Genomic DNA, 20,679 nt, shown 5'->3' on the forward strand with positions numbered 1-20,679 from the left:
CTGTGCTGTACTTCTCTATGTTCTAAAATAATAACCATAATAGGAACAATGAAAGACCACACCATTTGGGCGTTCAAACAGAGTGCAAAAGGGACCGTAAAGACAAGGATGTAATGTTGAGACTTTATAAAGCACTGGTGAGGCCTCCATTGGAGTATTGTGAGCAGTTTTGGGCCCCTTATTTCAGAAATGATGTGCTGAGACTGGAGAGGGTTCAAAGGAGGTTCAAGAACATGATTGCAGGATTGAATGGCTCGTCATATAAAGAACGTTTGATGTCTTTGGGGCTGTATTCACTCGAATTCAGGAGAATGAAGGGTGACCTCATTGAAACCTATTGAATGGTGAAAGGCCTTGATAGAGTGGATATGGAGAGGATGTTCCCTCTGGTTGGAGAGTCTAAGACTAGAGGAGACAGCCTCAGAATAAGGGAATCATATTCCTTTTTGAACGGATATGAGAAGGAATTTCTTCAGCCAGAGAGTAGTGAATCTGTGGAATTCTTTGGCCACAGGCAGCTGTGGAGGCCAAAGCTTTATGTATATTTAAGGGGGAGGTTGATCGATTCTTGATTTGTGAACAGATATGGGGAGAAGGCAGGAGATTGGGGCTGAGAGGAAAATTGGATCAGCCATGATGAAATGGCAGGGTAGACTCGATGGGCCAAACTGCCTACTTCTGTTCCTGTATCTTATGGTCTTATAAGAGACTAGAAGACATAGCTACAGAATTAGGCTATTCAGCCCATTGAGTCTACTCGACTATTCCTTCAAGGCTAATTTACTATCCCTCCCTACCCCATTCTCATGCCTTTTCCCCGTAACCTTTGTTACACTCACAGATCATGAACCTATCAACCTCTGCTTTAGATGCCCAATGACTTGACCTCCACATATTCACGACCCTTTAGCTAAAGAAATTCCTCCCCACCTTCATTCTAAAGAAGTTCAACCCAGGTAAGTGTGAGGTGGTTCATTTTGGTAGGTCAAATATGATGGCAGAATATAGTATTAATGGTAAGACTCTTGGCAGTGTGGAGGATCAGAGGGATCTTGGGGTCCGAGTCCATAGGACACTCAAAGCTGCTACACAGGTTGACTCCGTGGTTAAGAAGGCGTACGGTATATTGGCCTTCATCAATCCTGGACTTGAATTTAGGAGCCGAGAGGTAATGTTGCAACTATATAGCACCCTGGTCAGACCCCACTTGGAGTATTGTGCTCAGTTCACTATAGGAAGGACGTGGAAACTATAGAAAGGGTGCAGAGGAGATTTACAAGGATGTTGCCTGGATTGGGGAGCATGCCTTATGAGAATAGGTTGAGTGAACTTGGCCTTTTCTCCTTGGAGCAGCGGAGGATGAGAGGTGACCTGATAGAGGTGTTTAAGGTGATGAGAGGCATTGATCGTGTGGATAGTCAGGGGCCTTTTCCCAGGGCTGGAATGGCTAGCACGAGAGGGCACAGTTTTCAGGTGCTTGGAAGTAGGTACAAAGGAGATGTCAGGGGTAAGTTTTTTACACAGAGAGTGGTGAGTGTGTGGATGGGCTGCCGGCGGTGAGTAGAGGCAGATATGATAGGGTCTTTTAAGAGACTCCTGGATAGGTACATGGAGCTTGGAAAAATAGAGGGCTATGGGTAACCTAGGTAATTTCTAAAGTAAGTACATGTTTGGCAGCGCTGTAGGTTTTCTATGTTTCTAAAGGGATGTCCTTGTGTTCTGAGGTTCAAGGTGAGACGGGAAAGGCTCAAAAGGGGCCCTGAGGGGAAATTTTCCAGACACAGTGAGGTGGCTTTTTTGGAACGAGCTGCCAGAGGAAATGGTTGAGGCAGTAACCATGTTTAGAAGTCATCTGGGCACATCTGTCACGAGGATGTTAGCGGGACAGGAAGGCTTGGGTTATCAGGAGGGGCTGGATAGAATGAGATAGCTTTCACTGGAGCACAGAACCTGTGGGGAAACCCGGCAATATTTCATTCGGAGTTTGAGGTGATTCGGTTTGTTGCTTAAAGCACTGGAAAACTTCTACAGATGTACTGTGGAGAGCATTCTGACCATCTGTTTTGGGGGGTGGTGTGGGGGGGGGCGGAGCTCGGCTGCAACTGCACAAGATTGAAGTAAGCAGCAGAGACTTGTGAAGTTAGTCACACTCAGTGATTCAGGAACAGCTTTTCCTCTGCCATCTGATTTCAAATGGACATTGAACCTGTGAACTTTTTTTAACGTTCTGGGTCTTTTATTGCACTACTTATTTAATTATTTAATATACACAAGTATAATTGCTGTAATTCAGTTTTTATTCTATATTTGTTCTGTATTTCATTGTACTGCTGCTGTTAAGTTAACAGATTTCACATCGTATGCCTTCGATATCAAACCGGACTCTGATTAGAGGGTTTCAAAACGTATGACCTTTGACCTCACTTGCTCTTGCAACCAGCCGCCTGGTGCCAAGCCGGCAAGGGACGCCTCTTGTGCAAGCGTTTCACTGCCTTGGGTCGTTTAAAATAATAATAACTTAGCGGTTAGCGTAGAGCTATTACTGTGCCAGTGACCCGGGCTCGTTTCTCGCTGGGGTCCGTAAGGAGTTTGTACGTTCTCCCCGTGACCACGTGGGTTTCCTCCGGGTGCTCCGGTTTCCTCCCACAGTCCAAAGATGCAAGGGTCAACAGGTCAATAGGGGGTAAGGGTCAGTAGGTCAATGGTTGTTATTGGGTGGCACGGTCCCTCTGGGACAGAAGAGCACGTTGCCGTGTTGTTATCTCGAAATAAAATCAAATTAATTTGACAGTGAAGACGATCACTGTGAATACTTTTATGACGGGTGGCGTTTAATGAACCCAGGGGTGGCTTAGACGTGCTGCGTGCCGACAAAAAAAAATCCCGGTGCGCGCCATCTTGGGCACGCGTGCCATAGGTTAGCCACCCCTGAAAGGAAATCCGCAAGAAAACCTGCAGATGTTGGTACTTCACACACCCACACAAAATGCTGCAGCCAGGCAGCATCTGTGGAAAAGAGTAAACAGTCGACGTGTCAGGCCGAGGCCCTTCATCATTTTTTTCCATCGGCGTTCAGAGAGGCGGGACTGCGCAGGCCTGTGACATCGGAAGATTTAAAAGGAACAGAGCCTTATACAGTGGGCAGCATAGTTTGCGGGCGGCTGAGTGAGCCGGGAGCAGAGTGAAGGTTTAAGGGCTTCGGCTCAACGGGCTTAGGCAGAAACAGGCGAGACGAGGAAGGTTTGGTATTCATTTTAGGAGAGGGGCAGTATGAGTGTGAGGGCAGTTTTATGTTCTCGGTGTCGGATGTGGGATGTCCTGGAGTCTCCCAGCCTCCCGTACATCCACATCTGCGCCAGGTGCGCCGAGATGCAGCTCCTAAGGGACGGTGTTAGGGAACTGGAGCAGCAGCTCGATGACCTTCGTCTGGTCAGGGAGAGCGAGGAGGTGATAGAGAGGAGTTGCAGGCAGCTGGTCATACCGGGGCCATGGGAGGCAGACAAGTGGGTCACGGTTAGGAGGGGGAAGGGGAATAGTCAGGTAATAGAGAGTACCCCTGTGGCTGTGCCCCTTAACAATAGGTACTCCTGTTTGAGTACTGTTGGAGGGGACAGCTTACCTGGGGGAAGCGACAGTGGCCGTGCCTCCGGCACAGAGTCCGGCCCTGTAGCTCAGAAGGGTAGGGAAAGGAAGAGGAGGGCAGTTGTAATAGGAGACTCGATAGTAAGGGGGTCAGATAGGCAATTCTGTGGATGCAGTCCAGAGACATGGATGGTAGTTTGCCTCCCTGGTGCCAGGGTCCAGGATATTTCTGATCGTATCCAAGATATCCTGAAGTGGGAGGGTGAGGAGCCAGAGGTCGTGGTACATATAGGTACCAATGACATAGGTAGGAAAAGGGATGAGGTCCTGAAAGGAGAATATAGGGAGTTAGGAAGGGAGTTGAGAAAAAGGACCGCAAAGGTAGTAATCTCGGGATTACTGCCTGTGCCACGCGACAGTGAGAGTAGGAATGCGATGAGGTGGAGGATAAATGCGTGGCTGAGGGATTGGAGCAGGGGGCAGGGATTCAAGTTTTTGGATCATTGGGACCTCTTTTGGCGCAGGCGTGACCTGTACAAAAAGGACAGGTTACACTTGAATCCTAGGGGGACCAATATCCTGGCAGGGAGATTAGCGGGGGGTACTGAGGTGACTTTAAACTAGAATGGTTGGGGGTGGGAAACAAATTAAAGAGACTAGGAGAGAGGAGGTTAGTTCACAACAGGGGGATGAGAACAAGTGCAGAGAGACAGCGGGGTGTAAAATGAGGGAAGAAGCAAAAAGTAGTAAGGAGAAAAGTAAAAGTGGCAGGCCGGCAAATCCAGGGCAAAAATCAAAAAGAGCCACTTTTCAACATAATTGTATAAGGGCTAAGAGCGTTGTAAAAGCGAGCCTGAAGGCTTTGTGTGTCAATGCAAGGAGCATTCGTAACAAGGTGGATGAATTAAAAGTGCAGATTGTTATTAATGATTATGATATAGTTGGGATCACAGAGACATGGCTCCAGGGTGACCAGGGATGGGAGCTCAACATTCAGGGATATTCAATATTCAGGAGGGATAGACATGAAAGAAAAGGAGGTGGGGTGGTGTTGCTGGTTAGAGAGGAGATTAACGCAATAGAAAGGAAGGACATTAGCAGGGAGGATGTGGAATCAATATGGGTAGAGCTGCATAACACTAAGGGGCAGAAAACACTGGTGGGAGTTGTGTACAGGCCACCTAACAGTAGTAGTGAGGTTGGGGATGGTATTAAACAGGAAATTAGAAATATGTACAATAAAGAAACAGCAGTTATAACGGGTGACTTCAATCTACATGTAGATTGGGTGAACCAAATTGGTAAAGGTGCTGAGGAAGAGGATTTCTTGGAATGTATGCGGGATGGTTTTTTGAACCAACATGTCGAGGAACCAACTAGAGAGCAGGCTATTCTAGAATGGGTTTTGAGCAATGACGAAGGGTTAATTAGCAATCATGTCGTGAGAGGCCCCTTGGGTAAGAGTGACCATAATATGGTGGAATTCTTCATTAAGATGGAGAGTGACATAGTTAATTCAGAAACAATGGTTCTGAACTTAAAGAAGGGTAACTTTGAAGGTATGACACATGAATTAGCTAAGATAGACTGGCAAATGACACTTAAAGGATTGATGGTGGATATGCAATGGCAAGCATTTAAAGGTTGCATGGATGAACTACAACAATTGTTCATCCCAGTTTGGCAAAAGAATAAATCAAGGAAGGTAGTGCACCCGTGGCTGACAAGAGAAATTAGGGATAGTATCAATTCCAAAGAAGAAGCATACAAATTAGCCAGAGAAAGTGGCTCACCTGAAGACTGGGAGAAATTCAGAGTTCAGCAGAGGAGGACAAAGGGCTTAATTAGGATGGGGAAAAAAGATTATGAGAGAAAACTGGCAGGGAACATAAAAACTGACTGTAAAAGCTTTTATAGTTATGTGAAAAGAAAAAGATTGGTCAAGACAAATGTAGGTCCCCTACAGACAGAAACAGGTGAATTGATTATGGGGAGCAAGGACATGGCAGACCAATTGAATAATTACTTTGGTTCTGTCTTCACTAAGGAGGACATAAATAATCTTCCAGAAATAGTAGGGGACAGAGGGTCCAGTGAGATGGAGGAACTGAGCGAAATACATGTTAGTAGGGAAGTGGTGTTAGGTAAATTGAAGGGATTAAAGGCAGATAAATCCCCAGGGCCAGATGGTCTGCATCCCAGAGTGCTTAAGGAAGTAGCCCAAGAAATAGTGATCATTATTCAAAACTCTTTAGATTCTGGACTAGTTCCTGAGGATTGGAGGGTGGCTAATGTAACCCCACTTTTTAAAAAAGGAGGGAGAGAGAAACCAGGGAATTATAGACTGGTGAGCCTAACATCGGTGGTGGGGAAACTGCTGGAGTCAGTTATCAAAGATGTGATAACAGCACATTTGGAAAGCGGTGAAATCATCGGACAAAGTCAGCATGGATTTGTGAAAGGAAAATCATGTCTGACGAATCTCAAAGAATTTTTTGAGGATGTAACTAGTAGAGTGGATAGGGGAGAACCAGTAGATGTGGTATATTTGGATTTTCAAAAGGCTTTTGACAAGGTCCCACACAGGAGATTAGTGTGCAAACTTAAAGCACACGGTATTGGGGGTAAGGTATTGATGTGGATAGAGAATTGGTTGGCAGGCAGGAAGCAAAGAGTGGGAATAAACGGGACCTTTTCAGAATGGCAGGCGGTGACTAGTGGGGTACTGCAAGGCTCAGTGCTGGGACCCCAGTTGTTTACAATATATATTAATGACTTGGATGAGGGAATTAAATGCAGCATCTCCAAGTTTGCGGATGACACGAAGCTGGGTGGCAGTGTTAGCTGTGAGGAGGATGCTAAGAGGATGCAGGGTGACTTGGATAGGTTGGGTGAGTGGGCAAATTCATGGCAGATGCAATTTAATGTGGATAAATGTGAAGTTATCCACTTTGGTGGCAAAAACAGGAAAACAGATTATTATCTGAATGGTGGCCAATTAGGAAAAGGGGAGGTGCAACGAGACCTGGGTGTCATTATACACCAGTCATTGAAAGTGGGCATGCAGGTACAGCAGGCGGTGAAAAAGGCGAATGGTATGCTGGCATTTATAGCAAGAGGATTCGAGTACAGGAGCAGGGAGGTATACTGCAGTTGTACAAGGCCTTGGTGAGACCACACCTGGAGTATTGTGTGCAGTTTTGGTCCCCTAATCTGGAGAAAGACATCCTTGCCATAGAGGGAGTACAAAGAAGGTTCACCAGATTGATTCCTGGGATGGCAAGACTTTCATATGATGAAAGACTGGATGAACTAGGCTTATACTCGTTGGAATTTAGAAGATTGAGGGGGGATCTGATTGAAACGTATAAAATCCTAAAGCGATTGGACAGGTTAGATGCAGGAAGATTGTTCCCGATATTGGGGAAGTCCAGAACGAGAGGTCACAGTTTGAGGATAAAGGGGAAGCCTTTTAGGACCAAGATTAAGAAAAACTTCTACACACAGAGAGTGGTGAATCTGTGGAATTCTCTGCCACAGGAAACAGTTGAGGCCAGTTCATTGGCTATATTTAAGAGGTAGTTAGATATGGCCCTTGTGGCTAAAGGGATCGGGGGGTATGGAGGGAAGGCAGCTACAGGGTTCTGAGTTGGATGATCAGCCATGATCATACTGAATGGCGGTGCAGGCTCGAAGGGCCGAATGGCCTACTCCTGCACCTATTTTCTATGTTTCTATATTTCTATCAGGCCAGAGAGGGAAAGGGGGAAGATGCCAGAATAAAACATTGGGGGGTGGGGGAGAGGAGGGAGTCTAACTGGAAGGTGTTAGGTGAGTGGGAAAGGTCAAGGGCTGGAGAGGAAGGAATCTGACCGGAGAGGAGAGCGGACAATCGGAGGAAGGGAACGAGGAGGGATCCAGAGGAGAGTGATAGGTCAGTGAGAAATGATAAAAGGCCAGAGCGGGGAATAAAGGAAGAGGGAAGGGGGAGGATTTTTTATGACCGGATATTCATGCCATCAGGCTGGGGGCTGCCCAGATGGAGTATAAAGTGTTGTGCCTCCACCCTGAGGGTGTGGACCAAGGTGTGTCAGAATGAGAATGGGAATCGGAGTTAAATTGTTTGGCCACCGGGAAGTCCTGCTTGTGGCAGATGGTGGGAGGTGTGGAGGTCCCCCAATTTACGCCGGGCCTCACCAATGTAGAGGAGGCCGCACCGGGAACACCGGACACAGTAGACGGCCCAGCAGATATTCAGGTGAAGTGTTGCCTCACCTGGAAGGCCTGCCCGAGGCCCTGAATGGAGGTGAGGGAGGAGAACTTAGGCCACTTCCAGGGATAGGTGCCGGGAGAGAGATTGGCAGGGAGGGACGAATGGACAAGGGAATCGTGAAGACAGCAATCCCTGTTAAAAGCTTGGGGCGGGGTGGGGGGGATAAAAATATGTTCTGAGTTAGGATCCCGTTGGAGATTGCAGACATTGTAGAGGAGAATGTGTTGGGTGCGGAGACTGATGGGGTGGTAGGTCAGGACAAGAAGAACTCTATCACTATTAAGGTGGCGAGAAGATGGGGTGAGTACAGATGTACGGGAAACGAGGGAGATCCGGGTGAGGGCAGCATCAATAGTGGAGGGAGGGATAACCCCATTCTTTAAAGAAGGACATCTCCGATGTCCTGGAATGGAAAACCACGTCTTGGGAACAGATGCGGTGAAAACAAGGAAATTGAGAAAGGGGAATAGCATTTTACATGGGATAGGATGGGAAGAGGTATTTTGTTGAGACAACAGTGGGAATCAGTAGGTTTATAAAAGATCCCAGTTGACATTTTGTCTCCAGAGATGGAGACAGAGAGATCGAGAACAGGGAGGGAGGTGTCAGAGATGAACCTAGTGAATCTAAGGTGGAAGTTCGAGGCAAAGTTGATAAAATCGACGAGCTCAGCATGGGTGCATGAAATAGCGCCAATGTAATCGTCAACGTAGCAGTGGAAGAGTTGGGGAGTGTAACCGGGGATGGTTTCAAACATGGATTGTTTTCCGTAGCCAGTGAAGAGGCAGGCCTAGCTGGGGCCGATGTGAGTGCACGTGCCTACGCCTCGAGTTTGGAGAAAGTGGGAGCAGATCAAGGAAAATTTGTTCAGTGGGGAGGACCAGTGCTGCCAGAGGGAGGAGGGTGGTGGTGGAGGGGGATTGCTTGGTTCTTTTCAGAAGAAGGAATCAGAGAGTTTTGAGGCTTTCTTGATGGGGGATAGAAGTGTTCAGGGACTGAACATCCATGGTGAAGATGAGGCGGTCAGGGCCAGGGAATGAAAGTTACTGGGGGGATTGAAGGCATGAGAAGTTCATGGATGTAGGTGGGAAGGGACTGAACCAAGGGGATGGAATGGAGGACGTGACCATAGGTCTACCCAGAACAGTCCGGTTTGTGGATCTTTGGTCAGAGATAGAAGCCATCGGTGTGGGGTAAGGGAGCTATGAGCTTGGTGGCAGTGGATGGGAGTTCTCCAGAGTAGCTGAGGCCAGTGATGGTGTTGGAGACAGTTTTCTGATGGTCCGGATTGGGGTCCTCTTCAATGGGGGATGTGTCTGAGAGCGGCCGCCTGGCCCCTGCAAGGTGGAGGTCAGTCCGTGACGTTACAGCAGCACCCCTCTTATCCGCGGGACTGGCGTGGAGAGAGTGGAGAGCTGTGCTCTCGGGGGGAGTGAGGCTCGAGGAGGAGGGAGGAGTGTCGAAGTCGAGCCGGTGGCCATCTCGTCAGCAGTTCCAAATGAACAGATCCGGAGTGGGCAGCGAACCGGAGAGAGTGTGTGTGTGTGTGTGTGTGTGTGTGTGTGTGTGTGTGTGTGTGTGTGTGTGTGTGTGTGTGCGCGCGTGGGGCGGGGGGGCTTGGATCTCCAGCATCTGCAGATTGTCCCTCTGTCCAGGAAGAGGGGCTGGTCTGAAGACGGGAGGAGGGGAAGGGGTGTGGAATTCTGGCCCGAGAAGCGGGCCTGGTGTCGGCGGGGGCGACAGAAGAAGAGCCCGGCGTGGAGATGGCCACGGGGAGAAGGCAGGGGAATGAGGTTGAGAGGGGTGAGAGATCAGCCACGCTGGAAGGGCGGAGACGGGCCGAATGGCCAAACTTTGCTCCAGGGTCTTCCGGTCTTCCAGACGTCAGAGCGAATCTTTGTGGACTTCTGAGAGAGCAGGGGCACCCCAGGGCAGATCATCCGAAATGACAACAGCGCAGGGATGTAAAACGAGGGGTCGAGGGCAGGTGAAAGGTCCCAGTCTTCAGCTCAGGTCTGAGGGCGTAGGGTTAAGGTGAGAGGGGAGATATTGGCCAGGCAACACACCGGAGGAACTCAGCAGGCCAGGCTGTGTCCATGGAAAAGCGTAAACGGTCGACGTTTTGGGCCGAGACCCTCATAGGGGACCTGAGGGGCAGTTTTTGTACCTCATGAGGGTACATAGATGGAGGAAGTGATGGGGACCAGTACAATCGCAATGTTGGGAAGACATTTGGACCGGGAAGTGGATAGGAAAGGCACGGGGGCATCCGCGGGCAGGCAGGACGAGCTCACCTGGGTGGTGTTTTCAGGGCCCTGCAACCCGGCGTCACCCAGCCTCTGTTCTCTCCCCTCCCCCCCCACCGCCCCCGGCTCCAGATTGAGTACCGGGATGTCGTGCTGGGGCCCCTGTGTGGGACGGAGCCCCTCGGCCGCATCGAGACGCACAGCAACGCGGTCAACGTGCTGTTCCACGCGGACGAGTCTGGCCACAACAGGGGCTGGAAGCTCACGTACTCCACCGACCGTGAGTAGGGTCTGCAGAGATGTACAACCCGTTCCCAACCTCCCTCCACCCTCACCCCCTCATCCTCCCTCCCGTCTATCACTCCCCCTCAACCTCCCTCCTCCCTCACCCCCTCATCCTCCCTCCCGTCCATCACTCCCCCTCAACCTCCCTCCCGTCTATCACTCCCCCTCAACCTCCCTCCTCCCTCACCCCCTCCGTCCATCACACCCCCTCATCCTCCCTCCCGTCCATCACTCCCCCTCAACCTCCCTCCCGTCTATCACTCCCCCTCAACCTCCCTCCTCCCTCACCCCCTCATCCTCCCTCCCGTCCATCACTCCCCCTCAACCTCCCTCCCATCTATCACTCCCCCTCAACTTCCCTCCTCCCTCACCCACCTCCGTCCATTACACCCCCACAATCTCCCTCCTCCCTCTCCCCCTCAACCTCCCTCCCGTCTATCACCCCCCCTCAACTTCCCTCCTCTCTCACCCCCTCATCCTCCCTCCCCCTCAACCTCCCTCCTCCCTCACCCCCCTCTGTCCATCACTCCCCCCAACCCCCCTCCTCCCTCACCCCCCTCCGTCCATCACTCCCCCCTCAACCTCCCTCACCCCCTCATCCTCCCTCCCCCTCAACCTCCATCCTCCCTCACCCCCTCATCCTCCCTCCCCCTCAACCTCCATCCTCCCTCACCCCCTCATCCTCCCTCCCGTCCATCACTCCCCCCTCAACCTCCCTCCTCCCTCACCCCCTCAACCTCCCTCAACCCCCTCCGTCCATCACTCCCCCTCAACCTCCCTCACCCCCTCATCCTCCCTCCTCCCTCACCCCCTCATCCTCCCTCCCGTCCATCACTACCCCTCAACCTCCCTCCTGTCTATCACTCCCCCTCAACCTCCCTGCTCTCTCACCCCCCTCCATCCATCACTCCCCCTCAATCTCCCTCCCGTCCATCACTCCCCCTCAACCTCCCTCCTCCCTCAACCCCTCAACCCCCTTCGTCCATCACTCCTCCTCAACCTCCCTCCTCCCCTCACCCCCTCATCCTCCCACCCCCTCAACCTCCCTCCTCCCTCACCCCCTCATCTTCTCTCCCGTCCATCACTCCCCCTCAACCTCCCTCCCGTCTATCACTCCCCCTCATCTCTCACCCCCTCTGTCCATCACTCCCCCTCAATCTCCCTCCCGTCCATCACTCCCCCTCAACCTCCCTCCTCCCTCAACCCCTCAACCCCCTTCGTCCATCAGTCCTCCTCAACCTCCCTTCTCCCTCACCCCCTCATCCTCCCTTCTGTCCATCACTCCCCCTCAACCTCCCTCCCATCTATCACTCCCCCTCAACCTCCCTCCTCCCTCAACCCCTCAACCCCCTTTGTCCATCACTCCTCCTCAACCTCCCTCCTCCCTCACCCCCTCATCCTCCCTCCCGTCCATCACTCCCCCTCAACCTCCCTCCTCCCTCACCCCCTCATCCTCCCTCCCGTCTATCACTCCCCCTCAACCTCCCTCCTGTCCATCACTCCCCCTCAACCTCCCTCCTCCCTCACCCCCTCAACCCCCCTTCGTCCATCACTCCCCCTCATCCTCCCTCCTCCCCTCAACCCCCCTTCATCCATCACTCCCCCCTCAACCTCCCTCCTGTCCATCACTCCCCCTCAACCTCCCTCCTCCCTCACCCCTCAACCCCCCTCCGTCCATCACTCCTCCTCAACCTCCCTCCTCCCTCACCTCCTCATCCTCCCTCCCATCCATCACTCCCCCTCAACCTCCTCCCTCACCCCCCTCCGTCCATCACTCCTCCTCAACTCCCTCCTGTCCATCACTCCCCCTCAACCTCCCTCCTCCCTCACCCCTCAACCCCCCTCCGTCCATCACTCCTCCTCAACCTCCCTCCTCCCTCACCTCCTCATCCTCCCTCCCATCCATCACTCCCCCTCAACCTCCTCCCTCACCCCCCTCCGTCCATCACTCCTCCTCAACTCCCTCCTGTCCATCACTCCCCCTCAACCTCCCTCCTCCCTCACCCCCTCATTCTCCCTCCTGTCTATCACTCCCCCTCAACCTCCCTCCTCCCTCACCCCCCATCCTCCGTCCCGTCCATCACTCCCCCTCAACTTCCCTCCTCCCTCACCCCCCTCCGTCCATCACTCCCCCTCAACCTCCCTCCTCTCTCACCCCCTCATCCTCCCTTCTGTCCATCACTCCCCCTCAACCTCCCTCCTCCCTCACCCCCTCAACCCCCTCCCGTCCATCACTCCCCCTCAACCCCCTCCGTCCATCACTCCCCCCACCCCCCTCCGTCCATCACCTCCTCAACCTCCCTCCTCCCTCACCCCCTCATCTTCCCTCCCATCTATCACTCCCCCTCAACCTTCCTCCTCCCTCACCCCCCTCCATCCATCACTCCCCTTCATCCTCCCTCCTCCCTCACCCCCTCCATCCATCACTCCCCCTCAACCTCCCTCCCATCCATCGATCCCCCTCAATCTCCCTCCCATCCATCACTTCCCTTCCCTCCTCCTCCTGTTCATTACTTCCCCCCATCTCTCCCTTCCCTCCTGTCCATCACTTCCTTTCACTTCCCCTCCCCTCCGTCACTTCCCTCCCTCCTCCTCCCTCTCCCCTCAATCCTATCCTTCACTTCCCTCCCTCCCTTCCCTCTTGTCCATCACTTCCCCTTCCCTCCCCCTCCCTTGTCTCCCTCCTCCTCCACCTTCACTACTCCACACCTCCCCTCCGATCCCTCGTCACCACTCCTCTCACTCACAGCCCCATCTCTATACCTCATCCTCGTTCACCATCCCTCCATCCCTACCCCTACCCTTCGCTTTCCAGCCCACTCTTCTCCTCCCCACCTCACCCTTCTCCCCATTTCCCTCTCCCCACCCCTCTCCTCTCCCTTCCGTCTCGTCTCCCCTTCCCTTCCCTCCCCTTTCCCCTATCCCTACCCCTCCCCTCCCCCTTCTCCCCCTTCCATTTTCACTCTCCCCTCTGCCACAACACCCTCCGCTGCCTCTCATTTACCCCTCACCTCAATCCCCTTTCTAGCCCACTCACCTTCCTCTGTATCCCTCAGTGTGGTACACTCAGAGCTCCCTCAAAGCAGCCCTTCCTCATCTGCCGACCTGCAATCCTTCACTCTCAATTTCCCGATTTACAGCAAAGCTCCATCGAGGGCAAACGATTAGTATTTAATGTTGAGTCTCTCTTTCTCCCCAACCTCCCTCTCCCCCTTTCTTACACCCTCCTCCACCCTCTCCCCGTCTCCTCCCCCTCTCTCCGTCCCTCACCTTCTCCCCATTTCTCTCCCTCCATCTCCTGTCCCTCTGCCTCTCCCTGTCTCCTCCCCCTCTCTCCTCTCTCCCCCCGTCGCTCCCCCCACCCTCTGCCCCCACAGGAATCCAGTGCCCGGATCTCCCGTCCCTTGGCCACGGGACAATTACTCCGGCTCAGCAGCAGTACCGTTTCCTGGACCGGGTCTCCTTCGCGTGTGACACTGGATACAAGATAATGAAGGTTTCTCGGTCCACAGGCATCATCCCTGGGACTTCAGCGCCCCAGCTGGGGTCCCAGACTTCCTCAAATCCCCTCCCCTCAGGAACAGGGGCACAGAAAGAGTGCACACTCTCCCCCTCCAGAACACACTGGGGATGTTTTATCCACAATTACGTCTGGGCAGACCATCAGGGTGAGGCCATTCAGCCCATCGAGTCTGCTCCCCCATTCTGTCATGGCTGATTTACTATCCCTCTCAAACCCACTCTCCTGCCTTCTCCCCGGAACCTTCGACACTCCAAATAATAAAGAATCGATCAACCTCGGCTTTAAATACACGCAAATGACTTGGCCACCACAGCCGTCTGTGATAAATAATTCCACGGATTCACCTCCCTCTGGATAAAGAAATCCCTCCTCCTCTCTGTGCCGAAAGGACATCCCTCTACCCCAAGGGTGACCCTCAGGTCCCAGACTCCCCCACCACAGGAAACCTCCTCTCCGTCCAATCTACGCAGGCCTCTCAAAATCAGATTGCCTTCAATAGATCTCTGAATTCCATTGAGTAGAAGCACAGAACCATCATGCACACTGCCCCTGACAAGCAGCACAATCCCAAAATAATTTTTCTCAACCTCCTTTCAACCATCTCCAAAAACAGCACGGCCTTTCTGAGACAGGCAGCCCTAAACTGATCAGAGTCAAGGGCCGGAGGGAGTGAGAGAGACAGGGAGGGGTGTAGAGGATAAAGGGGGTTACAGAGACGGGGAGGGGTGTAGGGGATAGAGGGGGTTACAGACAGGGAGGGGTGTAGGGGATAGAGGGGGTTACAGACAGGGAGGGGTGTAGGGGAGAGAGGGGGTTACAGAGATAGGGAGGTGTGTAGGGGAGAGAGGGGGTTACAGAGATAGGGAGGTGTGTAGGGGAGAGGGGGGTTACAGAGACAGAGAGTGGTGTAGGGGAGAGAGGGGGTTACAGAGACAGGGAGGGGTGTAGAGGATAGAGGGGGTTACAGACAGGGAGGGGGGTAGGGGAGAGAGGGGGTTACAGAGACAGGGAGGTGTGTAGGGGAGAGGGGGGTTACAGAGACAGGGAGGGGTGTAGGGGAGAGAGGGGGTTACAGAGACAGGGAGGGGTGTAGAGGATAGAGGGGGTTACAGAGATAGGGAGGGGTGTAGGGGATAGAGGGGGTTACAGACAGGGAGGGGTGTAGGGGAGAGAGGGGGTTACAGAGACAGGGAGGGGTGTAGGGGAGAGAGGGGGTTACAGAGACAGGGAGGGTTGTAGGGGAGAGAGGTGGTTACAGAGACAGGGAGGGGTGTAGGGGAGAGAGGGGGTTAGAGAGACAGGGAGGGGTGTAGCGGAGAGAGGGGGTTACAGAGTCGGGGAGGGGTGTAGGGGAGAGAGGGGGTTACAGAGACAGGGAGGGGTGTAGGGGAGAGAGGGGGTTACAGAGACAGGGAGGTGTGCAGGGGAGAGAGGGGGTAACAGAGACAGGGAGGGGTGTAGGGGAGGGGGGGGTTACAGAGACAGGGAGGGGTGTAGGGGAGAGAGGGGGTTACAGAGACAGGGAGGGGTGTAGGGGAGAGAGGGGGTTACAGAGACAGGGAGGGGTGTAGGGGAGAGAGGGGGATACAGAGTCGGGGAGGGGTGTAGGGGAGAGAGGGGGTTACAGAGATGGAGGGGTGTAGGGGAGAGAGGGGGTCACAGAGACAGGGAGGAGTGTAGGGGAGAGAGGGTTACAGAGACAGGGAGGGGTGCAGGGGAGAGAGGGGGTTACAGAGACAGGGAGGAGTGTAGGGGCCAGAGGGGGTCACAGAGACAGGGAGGGGTGTAGGGGAGAGAGGGAGTTACAGAGACTGGGAGGGGTGTAAGGGAGAAGGGGTTACAGAGACAGGGAGGGGTGCAGGGGAGAGAGAGGGTTACAGAGACAGGGAGTGGTGCAGGGGAGAGAGTGGGTTACAGAGACAGGGAAGGGAGAGAGGGGAGAGAGGGGGTGACAGAGACATGGAGGGGTGTAGGGGAGAGAGGGGGTTACAGAGACAGGGAGGGTTGTAGGGGAGAGAGGTGGTTACAGAGACAGGGAGGGGTGTAGGGGAGAGAGGGGGTTAGAGAGACAGGGAGGGGTGTAGCGGAGAGAGGGGGTTACAGAGTCGGGGAGGGGTGTAGGGGAGAGAGGGGGTTACAGAGACAGGGAGGGGTGTAGGGGAGAGAGGGGGTTACAGAGACAGGGAGGTGTGCAGGGGAGAGAGGGGGTAACAGAGACAGGGAGGGGTGTAGGGGAGGGGGGGTTACAGAGACAGGGAGGGGTGTAGGGGAGAGAGGGGGTTACAGAGACAGGGAGGGGTGTAGGGGAGAGAGGGGGTTACAGAGACAGGGAGGGGTGTAGGGGAGAGGGGGGGATACAGAGTCGGGGAGGGGTGTAGGGGAGAGAGGGGGTTACAGAGATGGAGGGGTGTAGGGGAGAGAGGGGGTCACAGAGACAGGGAGGAGTGTAGGGGAGAGAGGGTTACAGAGACAGGGAGGGGTGCAGGGGAGAGAGGGGGTTACAGAGACAGGGAGGAGTGTAGGGGCCAGAGGGGGTCACAGAGACAGGGAGGGGTGTAGGGGAGAGAGGGAGTTACAGAGACTGGGAGGGGTGTAGGGGAGAAGGGGTTACAGAGACAGGGAGGGGTGCATGGGAGAGAGAGGGTTACAGAGACAGGGAGTGGTGCAGGGGAGAGAGTGGGTTACAGAGACAGGGAAGGGAGAGAGGGGAGAGAGGGGGTGACAGAGACATGGAGGGGTGTAGGGGAGAGAGGGGGTTACAGAGACAGGGAGGTGTGTAGGGGAGAGGGGGGTTACAGAGACAGGGAGGGGTGTAGGGGAGAGAGGGGGTTACAGAGACAGGGAGGGGTGTAGAGGATAGAGGGGGTTACAGAGACAGGGAGAGGTGTAGGGGATAGAGGGGGTTACAGACAGGGAGGGGTGTAGGGGAGAGGGGGGTTACAGAGACAGGAAGGGGTGTAGGGGAGAGAGGGGGTTAGAGAGACAGGGAGGGGTGTAGCGGAGAGAGGGGGTTACAGAGTCGGGGAGGGGTGTAGGGGAGAGAGGGGGTTACAGAGACAGGGAGGGGTGTAGGGGAGAGAGGGGGTTACAGAGACAGGGAGGGGTGTAGGGGAGAGAGGGGGTAACAGAGACAGGGAAGGGTGTAGGGGAGAGGGGGTTACAGAGACAGGGAGGGGTGTAGGGGAGAGAGGGGGTTACAGAGACAGGGAGGGGTGTAGGGGAGAGAGGGGGTTACAGAGACAGGGAGGGGTGTAGGGGAGAGAGGGGGATACAGAGTCGGGGAGGGGTGTAGGGGAGAGAGGGGGTTACAGAGATGGAGGGGTGTAGGGGAGAGAGGGGGTCACAGAGACAGGGAGGAGTGTAGGGGAGAGAGGGTTACAGAGACAGGGAGGGGTGCAGGGGAGAGAGGGGGTTACAGAGACAGGGAGTGGTGCAGGGGAGAGAGTGGGTTACAGAGACAGGGAAGGGAGAGAGGGGAGAGAGGGGGTGACAGAGACTTGGAGGGGTGTAGGGGAGAGAGGGGGTTACAGAGACATGGAGGGTTGTAGGGGAGAGAGGGAGTTACAGAGACAGCGAGGGGTGTAGGGGAGAGTGGAGGTTACAGAGACAGGGAGGGGTTTAGGGGGGAGAGGGGGTTACAGAGACAGGGAGGGGTGTAGGTGATAGAGGGGGTTACAGAGACAGGGAGGGGTTTAGGGGGAGAGGGGGATACAGAGACAGGGAGGGGTGTAGGGGAGAGAGGAGGTTACAGAGACACGGAGGGGTGTAGGGGAGAGAGGGGGTTACAGAGACAGGGAGGGGTGCAGGGCAGAGAAGGGTTACAGAGACAGGGAGGGGTGTAGGGAAGAGAGGGGGTTACGGAGACAGGGAGTGGTGTAGGGTAGAGAGGGGATTACAGAGACAGTGAGGGGTGTAGGGGAGCGAGGGAGTTAGAGAGACAGGGAGGGGTGTAAGGGAGAGAGGGGGTTACAGAGACAGGGAGGGGTGTAGGGGAGAGAGGGGGATACAGAGTCGGGGAGGGGTGTAGGGGAGAGAGGGGCTTACGGAGACCGGGAGGGGTGTAGGGGAGAGAGGGGGTTACAGAGAGAGGGAGGGGTGTAGGGGAGAGAGGGGATTACAGAGACAGGGAGTGGTGTAGGGGAGAGAGGGTGTTACAGAGACAGAGAGGAGTGTAGGGGAGAGAGGGTGTTACAGAGACAGAGAGGAGTGTAGGGGAGAGAGGGTGTTACAGAGACAGAGAGGAGTGTAGGGGAGAGAGGAGATTACAGAGACGGGGAGTGGTGTAGGGGAGAGAGGAGGTTACAGAGACGGGAAGGGGTGTAGGGGAGAGAGGGGGTTACAGAGAGAGGGAGGGGTGCAGGGGAGAGAGGGGATTACAGAGACAGGGAGGGGTGTAGGGGAGAGAGGGGGTTACAGAGACAGGGTGGGGTGTAGGGGTCCTAGGAGGTTATAGAGACAGGGTGGGGTGTAGGGGTCCTAGGAGGTTATAGAGACAGGGAGGGGTGTAGGTTAGAGAGGGGTTACAGAGACAGGGATGTATGTAAGGGAGAGCGGGGTTTACAGAGACAGGGAGGGATGTAAGGGAGAGAGGGGTTTACAGAGTCAGGGAGGGGTGTAAGGAAGAGAGGGGTTTACAGAGACGGAGGGGTGTAGCGAAGAGAGGGGGTTACAGAGACAGGGAGGGGTGTAAGGGAGAGAGGGGTTTACAGAGATGGAGGGTGTAGCGAAGAGAGGTGGTTACAGAGACAGGGAGGGGTGTAGGGGAGAGAGGGGGTCACAGAGACAGGGAGGAGTGTAGGGGAGAGAGGGTTACAGAGACAGGGAGGGGTGCAGGGGAGAGAGGGGGTTACAGAGACAGGGAGGAGTGTAGGGGCCAGAGGGGGTCACAGAGACAGGGAGGGGTGTAGGGGAGAGAGGGAGTTACAGAGACTGGGAGGGGTGTAGGGGAGAAGGGGTTACAGAGACAGGGAGGGGTGCAGGGGAGAGAGGGGGTTACAGAGACAGGGAGTGGTGCAGGGGAGAGAGTGGGTTACAGAGACAGGGAAGGGAGAGAGGGGAGAGAGGGGGTGACAGAGACATGGAGGGGTGTAGGGGAGAGAGGTGGTTACAGAGACAGGGAGGGGTGTAGGGGAGAGGGGGGTTACAGAGACAGGGAGGGGTGTAGGGGAGAGAGGGGGTTACAGAGACAGGGAGGGGTGTAGGGGAGAGAGGGGGTTACAGAGACAGGGAGGGGTGTAGGGGAGAGAGAGGGTTACAGAGACAGGGAGGGGTGTAGGGGAGAGAGGGGGTTACAGAGACAGGGAGGGGTGTAGGGGAGAGAGGGGGTTACAGAGACAGGGAGGGGTGTAGGGGAGAGTGGAGGTTACAGAGACAGGGAGGGGTTTAGGGGGGAGAGGGGGTTACAGAGACAGGGAGGGGTGTAGGGGAGAGAGGGGGTTACAGAGACAGGGAGGGTGTAGGGATGAGGGGTGGTTATAGAGACATGGAAGGGAGAGAGGGGGTTACAGAGACGGAGAGGTGTAGGGAAGAGAGGGGGTTACGGAGACAGGGAGTGGTGTAGGGGAGAGAGGGGATTACAGAGACAGTGAGGGGTGTAGGGGAGCGAGGGAGTTAGAGAGACAGGGAGGGGTGTAAGGGAGAGAGGGGGTTACAGAGACAGGGAGGGGTGTAGGGGAGAGAGGGGGATACAGAGTCCGGGAGGGGTGTAGGGGAGAGAGGGGCTTACGGAGACCGGGAGGGGTGTAGGGGAGAGAGGGGGTTACAGAGAGAGGGAGGGGTGTAGGGGAGAGAGGGGATTACAGAGACAGGGAGTGGTGTAGGGGAGAGAGGGTGTTACAGAGACAGAGAGGAGTGTAGGGGAGAGAGGGTGTTACAGAGACAGAGAGGAGTGTAGGGGAGAGAGGGTGTTACAGAGACAGAGAGGAGTGTAGGGGAGAGAGGAGATTACAGAGACGGGGAGTGGTGTAGGGGAGAGAGGAGGTTACAGAGACGGGAAGGGGTTTAGGGGAGAGAGGGGGTTACAGAGAGAGGGAGGGGTGTAGGGGAGAGAGGGGATTACAGAGACAGGGAGGGGTGTAGGGGAGAGAGGGGGTTACAGAGACAGGGTGGGGTGTAGGGGTCCTAGGAGGTTATAGAGACAGGGTGGGGTGTAGGGGTCCTAGGAGGTTATAGAGACAGGGAGGGGTGTAGGTTAGAGAGGGGTTACAGAGACAGGGATGTATGTAAGGGAGAGCGGGGTTTACAGAGACAGGGAGGGATGTAAGGGAGAGAGGGGTTTACAGAGTCAGGGAGGGGTGTAAGGGAGAGAGGGGTTTACAGAGACGGAGGGGTGTAGCGAAGAGAGGGGGTTACAGAGACAGGGAGGGGTGTAAGGGAGAGAGGGGTTTACAGAGACGGAGGGTGTAGCGAAGAGAGGGGGTTACAGAGACAGGGAGGGGTGTAGGGGAGAGAGGGGGGTTACAGAGACGGGGAGGGGTGTAGTGAAGAGACGGGGTTACGGAGACTGGGAGGGGTGTAGGGGAGAGAGGGGGTTACAGAGACTGAGAGGGGTGTAGGGGATAGAGGGGTTACAGAGACAGGGAGGGATTTAAGGGAGAGAGAGGGTTACAGAGACAGGGAGGGGTGTAGGGGAGAGGGGGTTACAGAGACAGGGAGGGGTGTAGAGGAGAGAGGGGGTCACAGAGACAGGGAGGGGGTAAGGGGAGTGAGGGGGTTACAGAGACAGGGAGGGGTGAAGGGGAGAGAGGGGGTTACAGAGACAGAGAGGGGTG

General features: G+C 54.7%; 1 protein-coding gene across 1 annotated transcript in view; it reads left to right on the forward strand.

The window, feature by feature from the left end:
- Positions 1-20,679, forward strand: part of LOC134339982 (complement C1r subcomponent-like) — an 82,560-nt gene that overhangs the window by 41,144 nt on the left and 20,737 nt on the right. The window contains exons 6-7 of the mRNA XM_063036813.1: positions 10,234-10,381; positions 13,764-13,882. Coding sequence (XP_062892883.1) covers positions 10,234-10,381; positions 13,764-13,882 — 267 coding nt within the window. The remainder of the gene's footprint in view (positions 1-10,233; positions 10,382-13,763; positions 13,883-20,679) is intronic.

The sequence above is a fragment of the Mobula hypostoma genome, chromosome 31 (assembly GCF_963921235.1).
Source record: "Mobula hypostoma chromosome 31, sMobHyp1.1, whole genome shotgun sequence".
Taxonomy (NCBI): Eukaryota; Metazoa; Chordata; class Chondrichthyes; order Myliobatiformes; family Myliobatidae; genus Mobula; species Mobula hypostoma.